The sequence below is a fragment of the Rhamphochromis sp. 'chilingali' genome (genome assembly GCF_963969265.1).
Source record: "Rhamphochromis sp. 'chilingali' genome assembly, chromosome: 2".
Lineage (NCBI taxonomy): Eukaryota > Metazoa > Chordata > Actinopteri > Cichliformes > Cichlidae > Rhamphochromis > Rhamphochromis sp. 'chilingali'.
In genome coordinates, this window is record NC_137930.1 from 42,804,603 (window position 1) to 42,826,468 (window position 21,866).

The window sequence follows — 21,866 nt, forward strand, 5'->3', positions numbered from 1 at the left end:
TCTTATATTTGAACCTTTAGTTATAGTTTAACAGAAACAATTTTTCATAACACTTTTACTTTATGAGTGTCATTTTATTGTCACACAGCTATAAAGCACAGTGATTATGAACAGGAGAGTTAAACACTTATCACATCCATGACATCCATTTGTAACCTTTGTACTTTCCAGTTTTCCAAGCACTATCTCTAAATCAACCTTCTGTTCTTCTTCTTAGTTTGAATAATTTAATAATTTACAACCTCTCGTGATCCTACCTGTGTATTTTAGTTCTCGGTGTTCCCCTGCTTGTTGTCACATTGCACCACCCTCTATGTTTTTTTCCCTCAGTGCTCCTCATAGTTTCCTAGGTGTTTCCCAGTTTAGTTCCTTAGCTTCCCAGTGTCATAGTGTATTGATTTTTGTCCGTATTTCTAGTTCCTCACTTTTGGTTTGGTTTTCTGTATGTTTGAAGAGTTTTTTACAGCCTAAATAAAGCTGCCTCCTTTAGTTCACTCTTTCATTTTCTGTGAGTCCTGCATTAGGGTCCTGCATCCTGCCACACAGCAAACATGACACTACCTGCTGTACAGTAAAAAATTAGATACAGTTTAGTTATTTCTACATTTTACACGCCTCACTTAGGCATTTCCATTGTTATGGAAAGGGCACGGGATGTTTCTCTATGAAACTACTGTAGATGACAGAAATCAATTAGTTTCAACCCAAATAAAATATATCTTAGATGTACTCCAACAGGCATATGCTAAAGATATAAGAGGCCTGGATATCCTATAAAAAGAGATAGCTGATGCAGTTTAGCTAAGTTACAAATAAATGGCTAATCTTAGCTTGCTTGAATACTTTAAACCTCTAAGGTCAAAGTCAGCCTCAGTAATGACTTGATGACTACACTAACATAGTCTATGCAATATAATTTTGTCTTTACTAAATTATTTTACCAAAACTTGGCACTTACGATGATATGGAGGCAGTTGGTCTGCTGTGGTGTCCCCTACAGACAGTGACCAAAAGAAGTAGCTGTTCCCTATCCCCAATATCCTCCTCTGTTATCCTAGCCCTTCTTCAATAAATCTATAAATCTTCTCAGTGGTCTTCCTCCTTTCCTCCGGTCTTACATTTCTGTATGCAGCCTCCTTTGTCCAATATATCCACTATACCCCTGCTAAGTATGTGGAGAGACAAGACTACAGCTGACCACCCCCATTAAGCAATGGAACTGTTCAGTGGGGACCAAGTCTAAAAATCTAGTCTAAAAATTAGTAATATACAAATTGTGTTTTGATTTTAAATTTTAAATTATTTAAGATCTAGTGACCTACACCAATCAACAGAGGGTTTATTTGGGATCAGTAAAAACAAGTAGTTGATTATAGTCATAACCATCATTTTAATTTTGGCTACCCTCTCTGTGATTCATACAAGTATTCCAACGTGTGAGATCATCCTCTACTATTTGCAGTTGAGGAATGTGATTCAACCCTGACAAATCTGAAAACCAGGCAGAAAAATTTATACGTATTCCAGTTGATGGAGTATTCTGATATAGATGAGAACTTATCTATAAGTGTGATCATCTTCAGAAGAAAGATTTGTGAGTTCCCAAGGAAAAGTATTACATCATCAGCATATAGGGTTATCTTATGGTCTGCATTTTCAGTTTGAATTTAATGTTGTAGAAATATTTGAAACCAGAGGATTCTAAGGCAAATTCGGAAGCCTCTGCAATGCTGTCCCAGTATTACATAGCTTCTATGATTTAAAAAATTAAAAAAAAAAAAAAATCTCAAAACGAGAATCAGAAAAGGAAATGCACGTCAGAATCTGGCAATTATAACTTTGGCCAAATTACTGACAATAAAACCTCCCAACAAAAAGTTGTCCAGTCTGCAGCAAACACATATAACTGCACATGCACGACTGAATGGGAGTGCTTCAAAACATGCTCTAGAATTCTTGAATGTTGTTTAGTATTAAAGTGAAGCTTAGTGATAAATCAGCACATCCACCGCTGCACAATAGAAATAACAGCTGTAGGTAAACGGCAATTTCAAAAAGACTGATGTGTGGCACAGATGAGTTCTTTCATATTTAGAAATAAAAAATAACTACATAAATGGAAATATTTGATTATTGTTTGATTATTGTACAAAAAATATTTAAGCAATGAGAACAAACAGCAGATAGATGTGTGATGTTTCCCTGTGGTCTTAAGACCCAAGAAGGGAGACCAGAGCGATGGATCTACAAAAGACATAACTGAACTTAAGCCAGTGATTAGCTGCAAAGAGATAACCACAAAGCATAAAAATGTAGCACACAGCAGCTAAAAGTATGGTCCATCCATCCATCCATCCATCCATCTTCATCCGCTTTATCCGGGGCCGGGTCGCGGGGGCAGCAGCCTAAGCAAAGAGGCCCAGACCTCCCTCTCCCCAGCCACCTCCTCCAGCTTATCCGGGGGAATACCAAGGCGTTCCCAGGCCAGCCGAGAGATATAATCTCTCCAGCGTGTCCTGGGTCTGCCCCGGGGCCTCCTCCCGGTGGGACATGCCTGGAACACCTCACCCAGGAGGCGCCCAGGGGGCATCCTTGTCAGATGCCCGAACCACCTCAGCTGGCTCCTTTCGATGTGGAGCAGCAGCTGCTCTACTCTGAGCCCCTCCCGGATGGCCGAACTTCTCACCCTATCTCTAAGGGAGAGGCCGGCCACCCTTCGGAGGAAGCTCATTTCTGCCGCTTGTATCCGCGATCTCGTTCTTTCGGTCACTACCCACAGCTCGTGGCCATAGGTGAGGGTAGGGACGTAGATCGACCGGTAAATTGAGAGCTTCGCTTTTACACTCAGCTCCCTCTTCACCACGACAGACCGGTGCAGCGTCCGCATTACTGCAGCTGCAGCCCCAATCCGTCTGTCGATCTCCGGCTCCCTTCTCCCATCACTCGCGAACAAGACCCCGAGATACTTGAACTCCTCCACTTGGGGCAGGAACTCATCCCCGACCCGGAGTGGGCACTCCACCCTTTTCCGGCTGAGAACCATGGCCTCAGATTTGGAGGTGCTGATCCTCATTCCCGCTGCTTCACACTCGGCTGCGAACCGTTCCAGTGCGAGCTGGAGGCCCTCACCCGATGAAGCCAACAGAACGACATCATCTGCAAAAATCAGAGATGAGATTCTGAGGCCACCAAAGCGAAAACCCTCCGCCACTTGGCTGCGCCTAGAAATCCTGTCCATAAAAATTATGAACAGAACCGGAGACAAAGGGCAGCCCTGGCAGAGCCCATCACCCACCGGGAACGAGTCCGACTTATTGCCGGCAATGCGAACCAAGCTCTTGCAACGGTTGTATAGGGATCGAATGGCCCGTAGCAATGGGCCAGACACCCCATATTCCCGCAACACCTCCCACAGGACACCCCGAGGGACACGGTCGAATGCCTTCTCCAAGTCCACAAAACACATGTAGACTGGTTGGGCAAACTCCCATGCACCCTCAAGTATCCTGGAGAGGATAAAGAGCTGGTCCAGTGTTCCGCGACCAGGACGAAAACCGCATTGTTCCTCCTGTATCCGAGGTTCGACTAACGGACGAACTCTCCTTTCCAGCACCCTGGCATAGACTTTCCCAGGGAGGCTGAGGAGTGTGATCCCCCTGTAGTTGGAACACACCCTCCGGTCACCCTTCTTAAAGATGGGGACCACCACCCCGGTCTGCCAGTCCACAGGTACTGCCCCTGATCTCCACGCAACATTGCAGAGGCGTGTCAACCAGGACAGCCCTACAACGTCCAGAGCCTTCAGGAACTCGGGGCGGACCTCATCAACACCAGGGGCTCTGCCACCAAGGAGTTGTTTAACTGCCTCAGTGACCTCGCCCCCGGAAATTGTCAGGTCATTCCCCTCATCCCCAGACTCTGCTTCCTCCTCGGAAGACGTGTCAGTGGGATTAAGGAGGTCCTCGAAGTATTCCTTCCACCGCCTGACAATTTTCTCAGTCGACGTCAGCAGCACTCCGCCAGCACTATACACAGTGCAGGTAGAGCACCGCTTTCCCCTCCTGAGACGTCTGACGGTTTGCCAGAATCTCTTCGAGGCAGTCCGAAAGTCTTTTTCCATGGCCTCTCCGAACTCCTCCCACACCCGAGTTTTTGCTTCAGCCACTGCCCGAGCCGCATTCTGCTTGGCCTGTCGATACCTGTCGGCTGCCTCCGGAGTCCCACAGGCTAACCAAGCCCGATAGGACTCCTTCTTCAGCCTGGTGGCTCCCTTCACCTCTGGTGTCCACCATTTGGTTCGGGGATTACCACCACGGCAGGCACCAACCACCTTGCGGCCGCAGCTCAATGCAGCAGCTTCGGCAATGGAGACGCTGAACATGGTCCATTCGGACTCAATGTCCCCAGTCTCCCTCGGAATGCTGTTGAAGCTCTGCTGGAGGTGTGCGTTGAAGATCTCGCGGACTGGGGCCTCTGCTAGACGTTCCCAGCACACCCTCAGTACGCGTTTAGGTGCACCAGGTCTGTCCAGCGTCCTCCCCCGCCACCTGATCCAACTCACCACCAGGTGGTGATCAGTTGACAGCTCAGCCCCTCTCTTTACCCGAGTGTCCAGAACATATGGTCGCAGGTCTGCTGATACGATTACAAAATCGATCATCGACCTACGGCCTAGAGCGTCCTGGTGCCACGTGCACTTATGGACACTCCTATGTTCGAACAAGGTGTTCGTTATGGCCAAACTGTGATTAGCACAGAAGTCCAATAACAAAGCACCGCTCGGGTTCAGATCAGGGAGGCCGTTCCTCCCAATCACGCCCCTCCAGGTCTCGCTGTCGTTACCCACGTGAGCATTGAAGTCTCCCAGCAGGACAACAGAGTCTCCAGGTGGAGCACCCTCCAGCACCCCCCCCCCCCCCCCCCCCCCCGGGACTCTAAGAAGGCTGGGTACTCTGAACTGCCACTCGGCGCATAAGCACAGATGACAGTCAGGACCCGTTCCCCGACCCTAAGGCGCAGGGAACAAACCCTCTCGTCCACCGGGAAAAACCCCAACGTACCGGCAGCAAGCCGAGGGGATATTAGAATACCCACCCCAGCCCGCCGGCTCTCACCAGGGGCAACTCCAGACTGAGACAGAGTCCAGCCCCTCTCCAGGAGACTGGTTCCAGAGCCCAAGCCATGCGTAGAGGTGAGCCCGACTATATCTAGCCGGTACCTCTCAACCTCACGCACTAACTCAGGCTCCTTCCCCACCAGAGAGGTGACATTCCATGTCCCTATTGCCAGTCTTGGCAGCCGGGGGTCAGTCCGCCAGGGCCTCCGCTCCTGGCCGCCACCCGGCACACAATGCACCCGACCCCTATGGCGCCTCCTGCGGGTGGTGGGCCTGCGGGAGGATGGGCCCATGTCTCCTCTTCGGGCTGTGCCCGGCCGGGCCCCATGGACTAAGGCCCGGCCACCAGACGCTCGCCCTCGGGCACCCTCCCCGGGCCTGGCTCCAGGGTGGGGCCCCGGTAACCCTATCCCGGGCAGGGTAAACTGTTCCCTCGGTGTCCTTTTCATAAGGGTCTTATGAATCGCTCTTTGTCTGGTCCCTCACCCAGGGCCAGTTTGCTATGGGAGACCCTACCAGGGGGCAAAAGCCCCCAGACAACATAGCCCCTGGGATCCCTGGGACACACAAACCCCTCCACCACGATAAGGTAGCGATTCAAGGAGGGGCTAAAAGTATGGTGCGTAATATAATCAAAATGAGCCTTTAGATTTACACACATTATAGCAACAATCTGAACTATTTATTAGACACTAGTTCAGACAAATCAGCTACTTACCAAAGACAGCCTGTCATATAATCTTCTCCTGTGCACCTCACAGACTGTCTGTTCAGAGAACCTGACACATTATCTGGATGAAATATTACAGTCTAGCCTGAACCCACAGTGAGTGGAGCTCTGCAGCTGTGTACAGCTGTACACCAGTGAGTGATGCGCACTCACTGCCAACAACATAAAGGCATTTTATATTGGTGCACATTTTGTAAAATTACGTTTACTCAATTGAATAAGAAACAATTTATTTTTTTCTTAGGAATGATGTGTGCTTTTCATTATGATGATTTTTTTTAAATCATAGAAGCTATGTGATACTGCACAATCCACTTCCCTGGATCCAACATTTTACAGGGTGCGCAAGGACAAGAGAAAAGACATGAAAAGTGACAAATGATGCCACCTGAGAGCCATTCCTAAGTGACCAAAATTAATAACAATAACAACAAAAAGAAAACATGCTTTTTAAGCCAGCATTACTTGTTCTATGTAGACAGGTGTCTAAATCAGTGTCACTACTGAGAACAGGAAGGCTGTGCAGAGGGTAATTTACTGCCAAAAAACGAGTGGCTACTACCCCTGGAGGCAGCCCATGATCACAAGCTCCTCCAGTCTCAGGAAAACCAGGGCCATCACGGGTGACACCTTGCACCCTGCCAAACACCTGTTTTATGTTTGACCTGCTACCTCGTGTCAGCACCTCAGGTCACTCAGGTCCTGCACCTCCAGACTCACAAACAGCTTCTTTGACCATACATTTTATACAGCTTAAGCACATTATCTACCTCACATTTATGGTGAGTTAAGAATTAATAGTTAAGCTAACATGTATGTCTTTGGGAGGAAGCTGGGGTGGCTACCAGCTGTGAGGCAGTATACTGCACCATCTCGCCGTTCAAATTTCCCAACTCTAAATGTCAGCCTTGACAACCAAGAGATAGGGCTAAAAGTGATGACTGGTAATGGGCCTTTGTGTTGTCAGTATCTTACAAGGTTTGACCTCTGAACACTGAGTCAAAGATGATAAGAATCTTTATGTTATCCAATGAGTGAATTCTCATTGGACATGCAGTGTTTTATGACTGATATGTAAACAGGCAGTAAAACATTATTGTGCAGTTTACTACTACAAAATGGAAAGTCATCGTCAACAGCAGCACAATTCCCACAAGTGCCAACCTAATTTATAATCCATTTATTTCACACATTGAGAGGACTTGATTGTGGCAGAAGGGGAGGTCGTAGTTAAATGCTGATAGTCACCTCTCTTTGTCATTCACAGGAGATTCAGCAAACCAGACAAGCTCAGTTTAAACAGGGCTTTGCTAATTCACAACTGAACTGCCACTGAAGACTGAGATCAGGGTTTATTCAACAACTGGACTTGTTCCACTCTGCCATTTTGTTCACATCTATCTGTAGGACGTCTTTGCAATGGGAAAAACCTGCAGAGTCAGTACTCTGTGTGTTTTGTGTGTAATCTTAGCCTTGGTCTCCATAGCAACCATTGTCACATTGTGGACTCTTGCCCTGACAGATCATGGTGATGTTACAGCTCCTTGGGACAGGTAGGATATTAATTGGCAAAAACATACCTTTTATTGTTTTTATTACCATTTTATAACCAGGGACCTTATAATTACTGCAACCTAGTCTAGCTGAATTAATGATTTCTGAAATGGAAGAACTAAAAAAAAAATGGTTTGATGTAAACAAATTATCTTTGAACTTGACAGAAACGAAATTTATGATTTTTGGAAATTGGGTAAAAGACGAGGAAGTAACTCTGTCCATTGATGGAGTTCCGATTGAGAGAGTTACCGTTTTTTGGGGGTAGTATTGAATGATAAATTAACATGGAAATCTCATATTGAACATGTTAGAAAAAAGATGTTTAAAAATATTTCTATTTTGGATAATGTCAGATATATACTAGATTATAAGGCAATGCGTATTTTATATTTCTCACTATTTTTCTCCTATCTCAGTTATTGTGCTGAAGAGTGGGGGAATACATATGCAACTAATATAAATCCTCTATACTTGTTACAGAAGAAAAGTGGTACGAATGGTTCATAATGTTAAATATAGAGAACATACAAATAATCTGTTTATAAAATCGAATTTGTTGAAATTTGAAGACTTAGTGAAATTACAGACATTATTATTTATGTTCAAGGCAAGAAATAATACATTACCTCTTAAGTTACAAAGTTTGTCTGTATTGTGTTCAGGAAGTGGGGATAACAGAAGGACGTTTGACTTGAAGCATCAGTTTGCTAGGACCACACAAAGGCAATTGTGTCCGACAGTTAAGGGTATAAGAATATGGAATTCTCTTCAAGATAATCTTAGGAGTTGTACAAATATGCACCGTTTTAAAATGTGTTACATACTTAAAAGGGTAAATCAATATGAAGAACATGAAAGTAATTTGGGCTAAATGTGGAAGGAAAATTTTTCATTGCCATTTAGTGCTGTATATTGTGATTATACTGATTTGTTGTTAGTTTTGCATTGTTAAATAAAGATACATATTAGAGGGTTTTTTGGGTTGTTGGCGCCCTCTTGTAAGAATAATTAGATTGCAGATAGGGGGCAGGTGCTAATAAGAATTTATTCTTCTGCTCCTTTTTACCCATGGGTGCAGTGTTATATTAATGGGAAGGAGGATTTGTATGAAGGAAATGAAACACTGTTGAACCATGTGTGAAATAAATAAATAAATGAAATGGAATAAATGAAATTTAAATGTTTGTTTACGGTCATGTACTGTTTGAGGTGTTTATATATATTTTTAATATTTCTGTTATTTAGACATACTGAACAGGCATAATATCATGGTCACTTCCCTAATATTGCATTGGTTCCCTTTTTGCTACAAAAATAGGAACACAACTGTGATGCACCATGTATTCTAACACCTTTCTATCAGAACCAGCATTAACCTTTTGGTAATTTGAGCCTACTGGATCAGACAACACGGGCCAGCCTTCACAGCATGGATTAAATAGCCTTGACCAACCATGACCCTGTCACTAGTTCACCACTGTTCCTTCCTTGGACCACTTTTGATAAATACCACTGCAGACTGGGAACATCACAAGAGCTGCAGTTTTGGAGATACTCTGACCCAGTCGTCTCCCTATCATAATTTGGCATTTTTAAACTTGCTCAAATATTGATGCACAATCCTTTTTTCTGCTTGTAACACATCAACTTCAAGAACAAACATTTGTAAATGATCAAATATAAATAAAACAAGCTGGATAGCAATGTCTGAAATAAGTCCTATTATTTTTGTGCTTATTCTCCTAAGCTACCGTCTCTCCATGGATGTGATTCCTGAGTACTACAACATCACCATATGGCCTCGTCTCAGTCCTGACCCAAACAATGGTCTCTACATTTTCACGGGTGAGTAAAACCTTACTGTACAAATAGTTCCCTGTGGCCTAAAGTAAGGTGTATAATATGAAGACTGACAGTGCATTGACTATCATTTTGTATTAATTATCTGTTCTTCATAGTGGTTGAAATGGTGTTTAGGTCCTTTATTTCAGCAAAAGTAGGATAGGGAATATCAATCTGTATTGAAATTCAAATCCTACTTCAGCAAAAACATTTTAATTATGACACACATTGGATGTTCAGAATGTCATTCCCATCATGCATGTCTAGCACGAGGACCCTAGAGTGTGTTGTAATCAGCACCAAAAGAACCAAGCCACATCAGATAAGCTGTCTGAGTATGTTTTTCTTATGCACTGTATGAAGTTGATATGTCAGTATGTGGTTATAAAGTGACAATGATTATGTGCATTATTCACACAAATATGTATAGCATCTGAGCACATGGTAGTATGCTTAGCAAGCTAGCAAACTAGACCATTAACACAATGCTAACAAGGGAAATACATTAGCATAGAAAAAAAAACTTGCTGAATTAGAACCCCTCTGAAAGTATTCAAAGTGAATGACCAAGCACTTTTCATACAAGAAGTCACATAGTTAAAACAGCAGCAGCAGAGATGGTTGTGGTGTATGACTAGCATGTTTATTTTGAAAAACAAGGCTTATCTGTTCTTGCATATAGTCATTAATGTGTGTAATTATAAATGCTGATTTGTAGTTATCTTCACTCACATGTAACATTGTGTTTTACAGTTATCTCCAGTAAGCATCACAAGGTTATACTATGGTAATAATAGGTTGAGATGTGATGTTTGAGATAAAATTAAAGGGTAAATTTGTAGATAATATTTTTTTTTATTGGATGAGAAAATTGTGCCATTTTCTTAAGAGGGAAAATATATCAAAATAGCCTGTATTTCTATAGCGCTTTACTAGTCCCAAAGGACCCCAAAGCACTTTACACATTCAGTCATCTACCCATTCATACACACATTCACACACTGGTGATGGCAAGCTACATTGTAGCCACAGCCGCCCTGGGGCGCACTGAGAGAGTTCAGAGCTGTGTTGAAGGCTGATGCTTAATGGGTAAATGGGTCTAATGGTAGAGATGATATAGACACATGTCATCCTTAAAATACTCAGTGCTGTAGATCAGTTTACCCTAAAATATATAAAGCTCATACAAATCTAAAACAGTAATGTGCAGACAGTAATGTAGCAGTAATATTCATAAAATTTAAACCAAAAAGTAAGGCAACACATCTTTGCAACATCCCTGAACCCATCCCAGCAGAAGAAGGAGGACACCCAGATGGGTTGTCATGGAAGGCGCAGCAAACGATTGGCTCAGTAGGCATCCCCACTCCCCACATCCCACCACGGTGCAGGAAGAAGTCGGCCTGGGGCCCACAATGTCATCGCCCTGGAAGACCAAGTAGTCCGGGGCAGAACCCTCAACACAAAGAGTAGACTGGAGTGTGCAGATGAGTTCCAAGGCTCATCTGTACACTGCGTCACAACACCAGACATTTCTTCAGTTACAGACAGTAAAGGGACTGGTCTGGGTCCAAGACAAGCTGCACCCGGCAACAGGTGCTCCCTTTTGTGGACACCCCACCCCACCCAATTGGCCTACGGGCACCCATGAGTCCTGGAGGCACAGATCAGACATCTCAACGTGAGCTGACCCACACCACATGGTGAGGTGGCCAGACCAACTCATCACAAGGAGAGACCCAGCCAGAGACTAGACAACCACGGGCACCGGGGCCTCAGACCTATCACCTGGCCCTGCCCAGATCAGGCCAGCCACCCTAGCCAGGAGCCAACCTCTGCCACCACAAGCACCCCAGCCCCACTACCTTACTAATGCTTAATAGTCTTGATATATGATCAATCATCCAGGTAAAGAAATCCCAAAAAATTGATTCTGGACGTCCAGATGAACAGAAGAAACTTTTAGGGAATGCCTTAATAGTGTGTCATTATTATAAAGGGTTACCTTCAAATGTTTTATTCACTGTTATTAGTGATTTATTTTCTCTGTATCGGCATTTAGGTTTCTCTACTATACTTTTATTTCCGCAGACATTTCATTGGTGCCTGTGTTAAACTACCGCTGCAATGGAGGTTGCATTAATATAAGTTAGCATTTTTCTTTTTTTCATGTGTTTCAGGCCAGTCCACTGTGCAGTTTGAGTGTGTGAAAGAAACAAATTTGATACTGATTCATTCCAGTCAACTGAGCTACACCAGGCAAGACAACAAACACATGGCCAGTGTCACCACTGCAGGTACCATCAAAGTCTTGATACAAAGTAAAGTAACAATTCTTAATTTTATTAGGATCTCAGAAATCATTTTACTAGTTCTGCAGTTAATACTATTGCATACATAAAACTGTGAGAGCAGCAGAAGATGTATTGAGTTACAGATGTTTTCAAAGATATTATTACCTTTCTGATATTAACAAATTAAGTATTGCTGTAGGATAACACATTTTAAAAAATCAAAATTTTGAAGAAAAAACTCATTTATGCATGTTTAGCTTTTGTTTGTGAAGGTTCTCAGTCATCCAGATCATTGTAGTCTAAGGAGCTGCGTCTGGACTTCTTTAAGTTTCTTGAAGACGTTTCAGCTCTCATCCGAGAAGCTTCTTCAGATCTAAGAGCAAGCCCTATTGGGAGTGTCCCTAAGAGGGCTGTGGACCCCCTATTGATCCTCTGCCTAATCACCAGTGTTGGTCAAGTTACTTGAAAAAAGTAATCAGTAACTAATTACTGATTACTTCCCCAAAAAAGTAATCCCGTTACTTTACTGATTACTTATTTTCAAAAGTAATTAATTACTTAGTTACTTAGTTACTTTTTAAAAACACGATTTTCAACCTGAAGAGGTGATAAAGTGATAGATCTTTCAGCCCAATTCTACTTTTTCTACATAATCCATCATACAAAATGTAATCAAATGGAAAAATCTCTTTTTTTAACTTGTTTTATTAGTTTTAATCTTTTAACTTTATGCATCAAGCAAAAATTTAATTATATGCACCATTCTCTGAGTTGAATAAATTAGTTTAACATTTAAACCAATTTTCTACACATTCCAGCACATAACATAAAATATTCTTTTGTGTTTACACTCACTCTTTCAAATAGATGCAAGTAAAACACAGCAGAAAATAAATAAAATGAAAGACTAGCGGTCCTGTTGCTCTATTTTCACCTGTAAAGCAAGAGTGAGGTAGGCGGAGGTTTACCCTGGTGCAGGTGTGCTGCAGCGGTCAGTTGAAGAATCCACGAGTTTCTCTGTGAGTTTCCCATTACGTCAGTGCTTGTTTAGGGTTTTTTTTTGCTGTAAAAAGAAGTTTTCTTCCCACGCACAACGGACGCTAATGTTTTTGTCACTTTTTATGGAATCAAACTCAAAGTAAGGTCAGTACTTCCACGCTTTAAACGCTGCACGCTTATACTCTCTCCCACACTCGATATATTATCCATTGTTGATCTGCACACAGCTGTTGTCACTAACGGCGCACTCGCTTACGTCACTGTCGTGAGACATTCTCGCAAAAAATCACGGTTTTAGTAACGCAGTAACGCAGTGTTCCTACGGGAATGTAACAGTAATCTAATTACCGTTTTTGCAATAGTAATCCCTTACTTTACTCGTTACTCGAAAAAGTAATCAGATTACAGCAACGCGTTACAAGTAATGGGCAGTAACGCGTTACAAGTAACGCGTTACTGCCCATCTCTGCTAATCACAAGAGCCAAAGTGTGCAAATGGGTGTGTGTGTGTGTGTGTGTGTGTCCAAGAACGGGTCTCCAGCACCAGGCACCGACGTGGTCCACGCCTAATGGCTGAAGAAGCTGACTGCACTCCATAAGCATCTGCAGTACAAATAAACCAGCTGCTAGTCGATGATAGACACCCAGAATGGCTAACTGTAGGGCGGACAGTCCTGATCCCCAAGGACACCAGAAGGGACTGGTCCCATCCAACTACCATCCAATAACCGGCCTCAGTACCACATGGATGCTCCTCTCAGGCATCATAGCAGCTAAGATGAATAGGCACATGGCACAATACATGAGAGGGGCACAGAAAGGGATTGGCAAGAATACCAGAGGAGCAAAACACCAGCCACTAGTAGATAGAGCAGTTGCCTGAGACTGCAAGACTAGGCTGACCAACCTTGCACTGCCTGGATTGATTAGGCCTATGACTCGATGTCCCACACCTGGATCCTGGAATTCCTAGAATTGTACTAGATCAACAGGAACATAAGAGGCTACGTTAGCAACTCTATGGGGATGTGGTATACAACACTAGAGGCCAACTTCAAGCCCATAGCACAGGTTGCAAACAAGTGCGGGATCTACCAAGGAGATCCTCTGTCCCCACTGCTGTACTGCATAGGCCTGAATAGGGATGGGTACCGGTATTTTTTTTGTATCGAAAAAATATCGAACCGTGACACCAAAGTATCGAACCGAACCGTGAATTTTGTGTATCGTTGCAATATATATATATATATTAGAGATGGACCGATCCGATATTACGTATCGGTATCGGTCCGATACTGACCTAAATTACTGGATCGGATATCGGAGAAAAATAAAAAATGTAATCCGATCCATTAAATATCACGAAAGCACCTCACAAAACTTGCAACATGCCGTAACTCACCTCAGAACGTTAGCACGTCGGAGCAGTATGCATCACGTGATAGAGCGGCTGTGGTGGTCTGGATAGCATTTGGAGCTTCGCTAGCAACCCGGCATTTCATCTCCAACAAAGTTATCCCCGAGAGAAGTAAAGCAAGTGTGCAAGTCCATCTCTGAATGTTTGTAAAGCATTCCTGCGTTAAGCTTAACAAGCGATATATGGAGCGACTGCCTCTTCTCTCTCCCTCCCTCTCTTGCTGCTACTTCAATCATGAAACTGCTTAATGATCAGCTGATCGGCTTTTCTGTCGCGAGTCCGTCTCTCTTGTTTGTTTTTGGCCCACTTTGCACCAGAAAGAGGAAACCAGCGGCTGAACAACAGCAGCACGTTTAAGCTTGATAAGCTGTTGTTAGAATTTATTTAATATTACTTTCTACTCGAGGATCTTTTTCTACGTAGCTGACGCTGGTAACTGTGCAGGGGCGGATCTAGCAAAGTTTAGCCAGGGGGGCCGATAGGGCATTAACAGGGAAAAGGGGGCACAAAGACATACTTTTCTTTCTTATTCTCATTTAAAATGTCTAGCTTTTAATAAATAATTATCTGACACCCAAAGTTTTAATTTGATGTAAAAGGAATAGAAGTTAATTACTGTATAAAGTGACTATTAAGTCTAATATATATACCCTAGTAAGCTATAGTACTTTTTCCTTTGGGAAGGTACCATCTGTGCAGTCTGCAATTTTGTTGAAGAAAGATCCATCCATCCATCCATCCATGAAAAATAATTGATTTCTGTGCATTTTTTTTCACACTGCATCAAATTAAGGTTGATTACATCGATTAAGCATCATGAGGTGAAGCGTGAGGGGTGGTTCCCTATTTTTTATTTATTTATTTTTGTTGTTGCTGGGAGTTGGAACCCTATTAGTTAGGTTGCTTAATATTTACGCTAAGTACTCTTTAAAATACCAGAATAGGGAGGATGGTGTAGGTTTAAGTTTATTAGATTGATCAGTATTGCTGAACTATGAAATATATTTTTTTGCATACAGGTATAACAGAATAGCTTTAGTGTAGTTGTTGTTTTAAACTTGAGTATGAACTTATACAAAATGCAGAAAGATATTTAAAAAACTGTTTTGTTGATTAAAAAACACTATATCGGATTCATATCGGTATCGGCAGATATCCAAATGTATGATATCGGTATCGGACATAAAAAAGTGGTATCGTGCCATCTCTAATATATATATATATATATTACGGGTGCAACGATATTCGTATCGATATTGAACCGTTCGATACAGTGCTTTCGGTTCGGTACGCATATATATCGAACAATACAACATTTGTAATTTATTTTATCTATGTTGTAAGGAGAGCTTAACTTCTGTCTCGCTAGCTTGCCCTGCGCTCACTGAATCTGCGTTCGACTACTCCGCCTAGGCTGCACTGTCGAGCGCAGATCCACTGAGCGCTCAACACAGACAGCATAGTCAGAAGGAAGAGCGCAGGGCAAGCTAGCAAGACAGAAGTTAACCTTTCCTTGCAACATGGACCTCCCCCACCCTCATTCAGATCTGGCGTTTGGAATTATTTTGGTTTTCATGTGACGTATGACCCTGAAGGTAAGCGAGTCATGGACTAAAGTAAAACAGTATGTTGGATGTGCCACGCAATGCTCAATTACATGGGTGGGAACTAGTGTGTTAGCGCAGTTAGCTCGTTAACGTGTTGGCCATCTAGCCCCATGCACGGGGCGATCGGCGGTAGCTCGTTAACGGAGATTTGCCGTGTTGTGGCGTTAAGGTCATTTCAATGAGATTAACCTGAAAGCACTAGTGGGAACACAACGAATATGACTGCACATTTACGCCGACATCATCCTAGTGCAAAGACAAAAACAACAAGCATGCTACTAACTTTAGCCGAGTCATTTAGACAGCTGTTAGCACATGATTCTCCTTATGCTGCTGAGAATATAGCCCAGAAGAAGCGGATAGTATAGCTTTTATTTTGGAAAGAGACATTTCTCTGTAATAAACTCTCTTTTCCAAAGATGAGTGATTCCTCAATCAGATACAGGGCTCGCAATATCGCTAGCCCGACGTCCCGGAGCTAGCGATTTTTTTCAGTCGGGCTACCAAAATCTATCTCTTCCCTGCCCGTCGGGCTATTGTAGGAAAAATATATGTCAATGCTTTTGCATTCTTTCAGAAATGTAGCTGGGTAATTATGTCATTGGCATCGGTGAGCCACTGTCAATATGTGACATATTGAAGTCGCGTTTGAATTTGCGCTTGTGTATAGAGAGCGACAGCACTGATCTGTGAGTGATGATAATTTGTGCACCAATTCCTCTGACATCGTCTTATTAATCGTTAGCTTACTATGCAAACATGACAAGTGAAATCTCCCGCAGCTTAAACATGTGAGAGGTTGATCGTGCAGAGAATCGCTGAGCTTATGTGAGTGCGTGTGTAAAAGCATTTCAGTTCTGCTGAGCCAAATAAGACAGGTCAGGGTGAAGAAGTGACAGCCAAAGAAAAGCTTACCACAAAACGGAGAAGTTATGACAAATCAGACTATGAGGCAAAAAGAAAGTGCAGCTTTATGGTTTCATGGACAAAATAATTTCTGTGGCTGCAATATGATGAGCTAAATAACCAGGGCTGCACATAAGTGGTCCGCAGGTGCGCATTCGCTGTCAAAATAAAAAACACGCACAAGGGTTAGGGTTAAATTTAAAAACTGTACTTTTGAGTTAAAATATATATTTATAATTTTAATAAATGACAAATTAAAAAGGCATGAACATTTTTTTGTATCGAAAAAATATCGAACCGTGACACCAAAGTATCGAACCGAACCGAACCGTGAATTTTGTGTATCGTTGCACCCCTAATATATATATATGTGTGTGTGTGTGTGTGTGTGTGTGTGTGTTGTTGTTACATTCTTGGAGATTATACAGAGAGACCATTAAAGATGTTTTGTTTTTTTTCTCTCCAGATGATGCAGCTGCTCTGATTATAGAATCAACATGGCTGCAGCCAGAAACACAGTATCTGGTTATCAACTTAAAAAGTAAATTACGTCAAGGACAGAAGTATCAGCTGTACACTGAGTTCACTGGAGAACTAGCTGATGACTTGTCAGGGTTTTACAGGAGTGAGTATGAAGAAGATGGATTACAAAAGTAAGTCCTCTTTGTGTCCTTCTATGGCTGGATTTGTTTCACTGGTGTCATTTTAAACCTCTACAGTCTCACTATTTGCATGTGTGGAATTTTGATCATTTACAGGATAGTTGCCACCTCTCAGATGCATCCAACTTATGCCAGGAAGACCTTTCCTTGTTTTGATGAGCCAGCTTTGAAAGCTATTTTCCATATAACGCTCATTCACCCGCCTGGAACAGTAGCCCTTTCAAATGGCATGGAAAGAGGTCAGTGTACCTAAACACAGTGTCAAGATCTGCAACAGCAGATCATAAGGAGCACAGAAGAGGATCCAAATAAAGACGCATAGACACAGGAGACAACAGAAGCTGAGTCGTTTATTTAGGCTGGTAGACAACTGTGACAATACAAAAACATGAGGGCGATTAGGGAAAGTAGAGAGACATGGGAACAGAGCTGGAGCAAACTACACATAACGAGACAGGGAGAACAACACTGAATACAATGCATATGAGACAAGGAATACCAAAGTAAAACAGTAAACACGGCAGAGATAGAGACGAGGAGCCAAGATCCACAAAAATGTCCATGGAAGAGAACACAAAGCACATGATAGACAGACATGTCCAAGTGCCAGGGGACTAGAGATGGTAAAGACATGAGAGACAGAGAGAGAGAGAGAGAACAAACAGAGACGTCTGAGGAAAAAGGTAAATAACTAGAGGGCACGACTAACTCTCACTGGAGACACCGGACAAGACAAAGACAAAAGGAACTTAAAAGAAAGGAAACCAGAAATACAAATAAACTGAGAGACAACAAAGGAACTAAACTCAAGACTAAATGGTACAAAACTTGGACTTAAATCATCTTTATCATGCAAGGAAAGAGTCACGAAACCAAAATAAACTCAAAACACTGGATTAAAGACCCAGGACCATGACACACAGTTCAAATAACACAGTTCTAAGTGTTTTTAGTTTTAATTCTGTTGAATGCATGTGATGCATTCGGCGTTAGCATAAACCCGTTAGATTCAAAGTAATTTAGACGACTGCCAGACACAACCTAGACCTGGTGCTACAATTTGTGCTACGGAGAAATTTGCAGTCATGTGTTTAACTAAATGTCAATTATGAAAAAAGTTAATATCTTAAAGCTCTGTCATAATGACCAAATGCTGTAGCCAAAACAAGTCCGTTTTCTTAATACAGCTTCGCTCTTTAACTCTAAAACTTAAAAATAAAAAATCTTCGTGCTGCATGTGTTGATCAGATTAATTATGAGCTTCAGAATCAATAACCTATAACCTTACTAAATAGTAATTTAACAGAATAGCTCATATAAATATTCATGAATTTTTAGGAAATTTGACTAGCTGCTGGAAAAAGGTTCCTCAACTAGACTACTTTAGTTTTAATTCTGTTGGATTCACATGATGTAGCTATAAAAGACTAATATGGTATTTTTGTCACCCTGATGGGCAGGGTGTGTGTCTATTTTAAAGTTTGTATGTCTCATATGGACAGTCATCATCGTGTTTAACAAAACAAAAAGTTGCACACAGTAGCATTACCAAAACCTTGTCTTCTATTACTTCATTCATAGTCACTGATAACTTTAGTTGTGTTCTTCAGATATTGCTAACATCACCATTGATGGAGTAAGTTGGACAAAAACCAAGTTTGAACCCACCAAGAATATGTCCACCTATCTGTTGGCCATCATTGTCTCTGACTACACATATATCAATACCACACAAAAAGACCCTCAGGTAATTCTCTGTGTGCTTTGGTTGACTTGCTCCAAAACTGGAAGAACTGTGTCAAAAACGTTTGTGAAAGAGTTGGTTGCTGTTTTGTTTTTGTTTTCAGATTCGTATCTGGGCTCGAAGGAAGGCCATTGACCTAGGACAGGGAAACTATGCTCTCAATGTAACTGGACCCATACTGGACTTCTTCCAGTCATACTATAACATTGCCTACCCTCTAACTAAATCAGGTGACCCTGCTTTTATAACAGGTGTTGTTATAACATGATGTTAGTGTTTTAGCTTTTCCAATTATTGGATAGATATTGGGTGGGTGGGGAGTTCTTTTACCTATCCAGATTACTGAGAGAGAGTCTGTCTGAACAGTTTCAGATGAATTGATATGATTGTTTATTAACCCCTTGTATGAAAGCGAATTAAAAGTCTTGTTGCAAATGGTAAACATACTGAGACCCGATTTGCATAAATTAATAGAAACATTAAAAGAGGTTTCATCAAAAGATGACATTCAAAAACAAGTGTCTTTTTCATACATTGTTCATATTTATCATGAAGATAAATCCAGTTTCCACTTAATCTCTAGGCAAATCAGCACAACCTGGATTTTAATGAATGAATCAATTAATTCATTAATTAATTACCAAAGGTTTTGGTTGAAACCACAAGGTTTCACATGAAGGGTGGAAGCATAAGGGTAACAAGACACAGAAGAAACTAATCAAGTGCAGTGACACAAACGAAGTAAAACTACAAAAAGAGAGGCAAAAGAACCAAAATCAAAAACCATTAGAGTTCTTACTATAATTATAAAAATAAAGAAAATCAGAAAGCTATAAACTAAAAACTCTCATCAATAAAACTCACAGACCACAACAGTTTATACCAGTTGAGGGAATTAAGGAATTGTGTGTCTTATAACAAATTGTTTAATTACAATCTTAAGATAACTTGAAGCAATTCCTTAAACCTATATTAAATCTGCTCTCTTCCGCACAGACCAAATTGCTCTACCAGACTTTTATTATGGTGCAATGGAGAATTGGGGTTTGGTGACCTACAGGGAAACCAATCTTCTTTATGACCCTGAAACTTCCTCCAGTAGGAATAAAGAGAAGACTGCCACCATTATTGCCCATGAATTAGCACACATGGTAAGCTGTTTTGCCTTTTGATTTGTTCGCTCCTTGATAAATCAACAAATTAATTCATGCCATGTCTGGTACAGTGGTTTGGTAACCTGGTGACCCTGCGCTGGTGGAATGAAGTCTGGCTCAATGAAGGCTTTGCTTCATATGTGGCTTACCTAGGAGCAGACCATGCTGAGCCCACATGGAATGTTGTGAGAACAGACTTTTGCATTTGGACCTGATCTTACATGCATTCTTGTCATAGTGTAAAATTCTCTTAAAACATTCCTGTTTGTCTGTTTGCCCAGAGAGACCTGATAGTACTTGACGAAATTCATAAAGTTTTTGCTGTCGATGCCTTGACTTCTTCTCATCCTCTGTCCTCTAACGAAGACAGTATTGTCCTACCTAACCAAATCAGTGAACAATTTGATGTCATCTCATACAGCAAGGTACAGAAGCTGCAACACCATACAGTATCACTACTCATCAACTGCTAATTATCCTTAATTGAATAAGATTTATGTATGCAAACATGCCCAAATTGTCTTTATCTGGCCTTTTGAGTTTATAAAACCTAAGTAGTTTAAACAAGATTAATTGTAGGAGATTAATTGAGATCTCTTTTAACTTAACATATCTCACCCTACTGAATAACTACGGTTCAGAGAGGATTTGGCTTCAGATTTGGAGGTGTTGATTCTCATTCCCACTGCTTTACACTTGGCTGTGAACCATTCCAGTGTGAGTCAGAGGCCATCACCCGATTAAGCCAACAGAACCACATCATCTGTGAAATCAGAGAGGAGATTCTGAGACCACCGAAGTGAAAGCCTTCCTCCATTTGGCTACGCCTAGAAATTCTGTCCATATATATTACAAAAAGAATTGGTGCCAAAGGGCAGCCCTGGCCATCACCCACCTGAAATTAGTCTGATTCATTGCCAGCTATGTGGACCAACCTCATGGAATGGTTGTATAAGGATCAAATGGCTCATAGCTCATAGCAGAAAACCCTATACTCCCAACGGACACTCCCAGGGATACGGTCGAATGCCTTCTTCAAGTCCACAAAGCACATATAGACTGGTTGGGCAAACTCCCGTGTACCCTTTATCCCCTCGAGTATCCCCGAGAGGATAAAGAGCTTCTCCAGTGTTCCACGACCAAGACAAAAACCACCCCAGTCTGCCAATCCAGAGTTACCCCCCTGCCCCGATCTCTACACAACATTGTAGAGGTGTGTCAACCAAGACAGCCATGCAGTATCCAAAGCCTTCAGGAACTCAGGGCAAACCTCATTCACCACAGGGGCCCTGGCACCAAGGAGTTGTTTAACTGCCTCAGTGACCTCCCCCCTAGAGATAAACGAGTCATCCCCCTTGTCCCCAGGCTCTGCTTTCTCCACGGAAGACCTCTCAGTGGGAGTAAGGAGGTCCTCAAAGTATTCCTTCCACCCTGACAATGCTCTCAGCTGAAGAACCTTAACACCACTAGGGTTCAGATCCGAGAGGTTGTTCCTCCCAATCACCCCCCCTCCAGGTCTCACTGTCACAGACATGAGTGTTGAAGTATCACAGTAGGACAACAGAGTCCACAGGTGGAGCACCATCAAGCACCCCACCCGGGGACTCAAAGAAGGCTGGGTACTCTGAACTTTCATTCACTGCATAAGCGCAGATGACAGTCAGGACCCATTTCCCGACCCAAAGGCACTGGGAACAAGCCCTCTCACCCACCAGGTTAAACTCTGACATACAGGCAGCTAGCCAAGGGGACACAATGGGATACCCACCCCAGCCTGCCATTTCTCATCAAGTGCAAATCCAGACTGAGACAGTCCCCTCTCCAGGAGACTGGTACCA

At 42.4% G+C, this 21,866-nt stretch overlaps 1 protein-coding gene across 1 annotated transcript in view; it reads left to right on the top strand.

The window, feature by feature from the left end:
* Nucleotides 1-7,265: 7,265 nt before the first annotated feature.
* Nucleotides 7,266-21,866, top strand: part of LOC308391593 (aminopeptidase N-like) — a gene marked incomplete at both ends in the record, with an annotated part of 34,558 nt that continues 19,957 nt past the window's right edge. Inside the window, 10 exons of the mRNA XM_080874246.1 lie at nucleotides 7,266-7,399; nucleotides 9,151-9,248; nucleotides 11,426-11,542; nucleotides 16,935-17,121; nucleotides 17,227-17,369; nucleotides 18,741-18,877; nucleotides 18,978-19,104; nucleotides 19,871-20,025; nucleotides 20,100-20,213; nucleotides 20,310-20,453. Of these exons, the coding sequence (XP_080730372.1) occupies nucleotides 7,266-7,399; nucleotides 9,151-9,248; nucleotides 11,426-11,542; nucleotides 16,935-17,121; nucleotides 17,227-17,369; nucleotides 18,741-18,877; nucleotides 18,978-19,104; nucleotides 19,871-20,025; nucleotides 20,100-20,213; nucleotides 20,310-20,453 (1,356 nt within the window). The remainder of the gene's footprint in view (nucleotides 7,400-9,150; nucleotides 9,249-11,425; nucleotides 11,543-16,934; nucleotides 17,122-17,226; nucleotides 17,370-18,740; nucleotides 18,878-18,977; nucleotides 19,105-19,870; nucleotides 20,026-20,099; nucleotides 20,214-20,309; nucleotides 20,454-21,866) is intronic.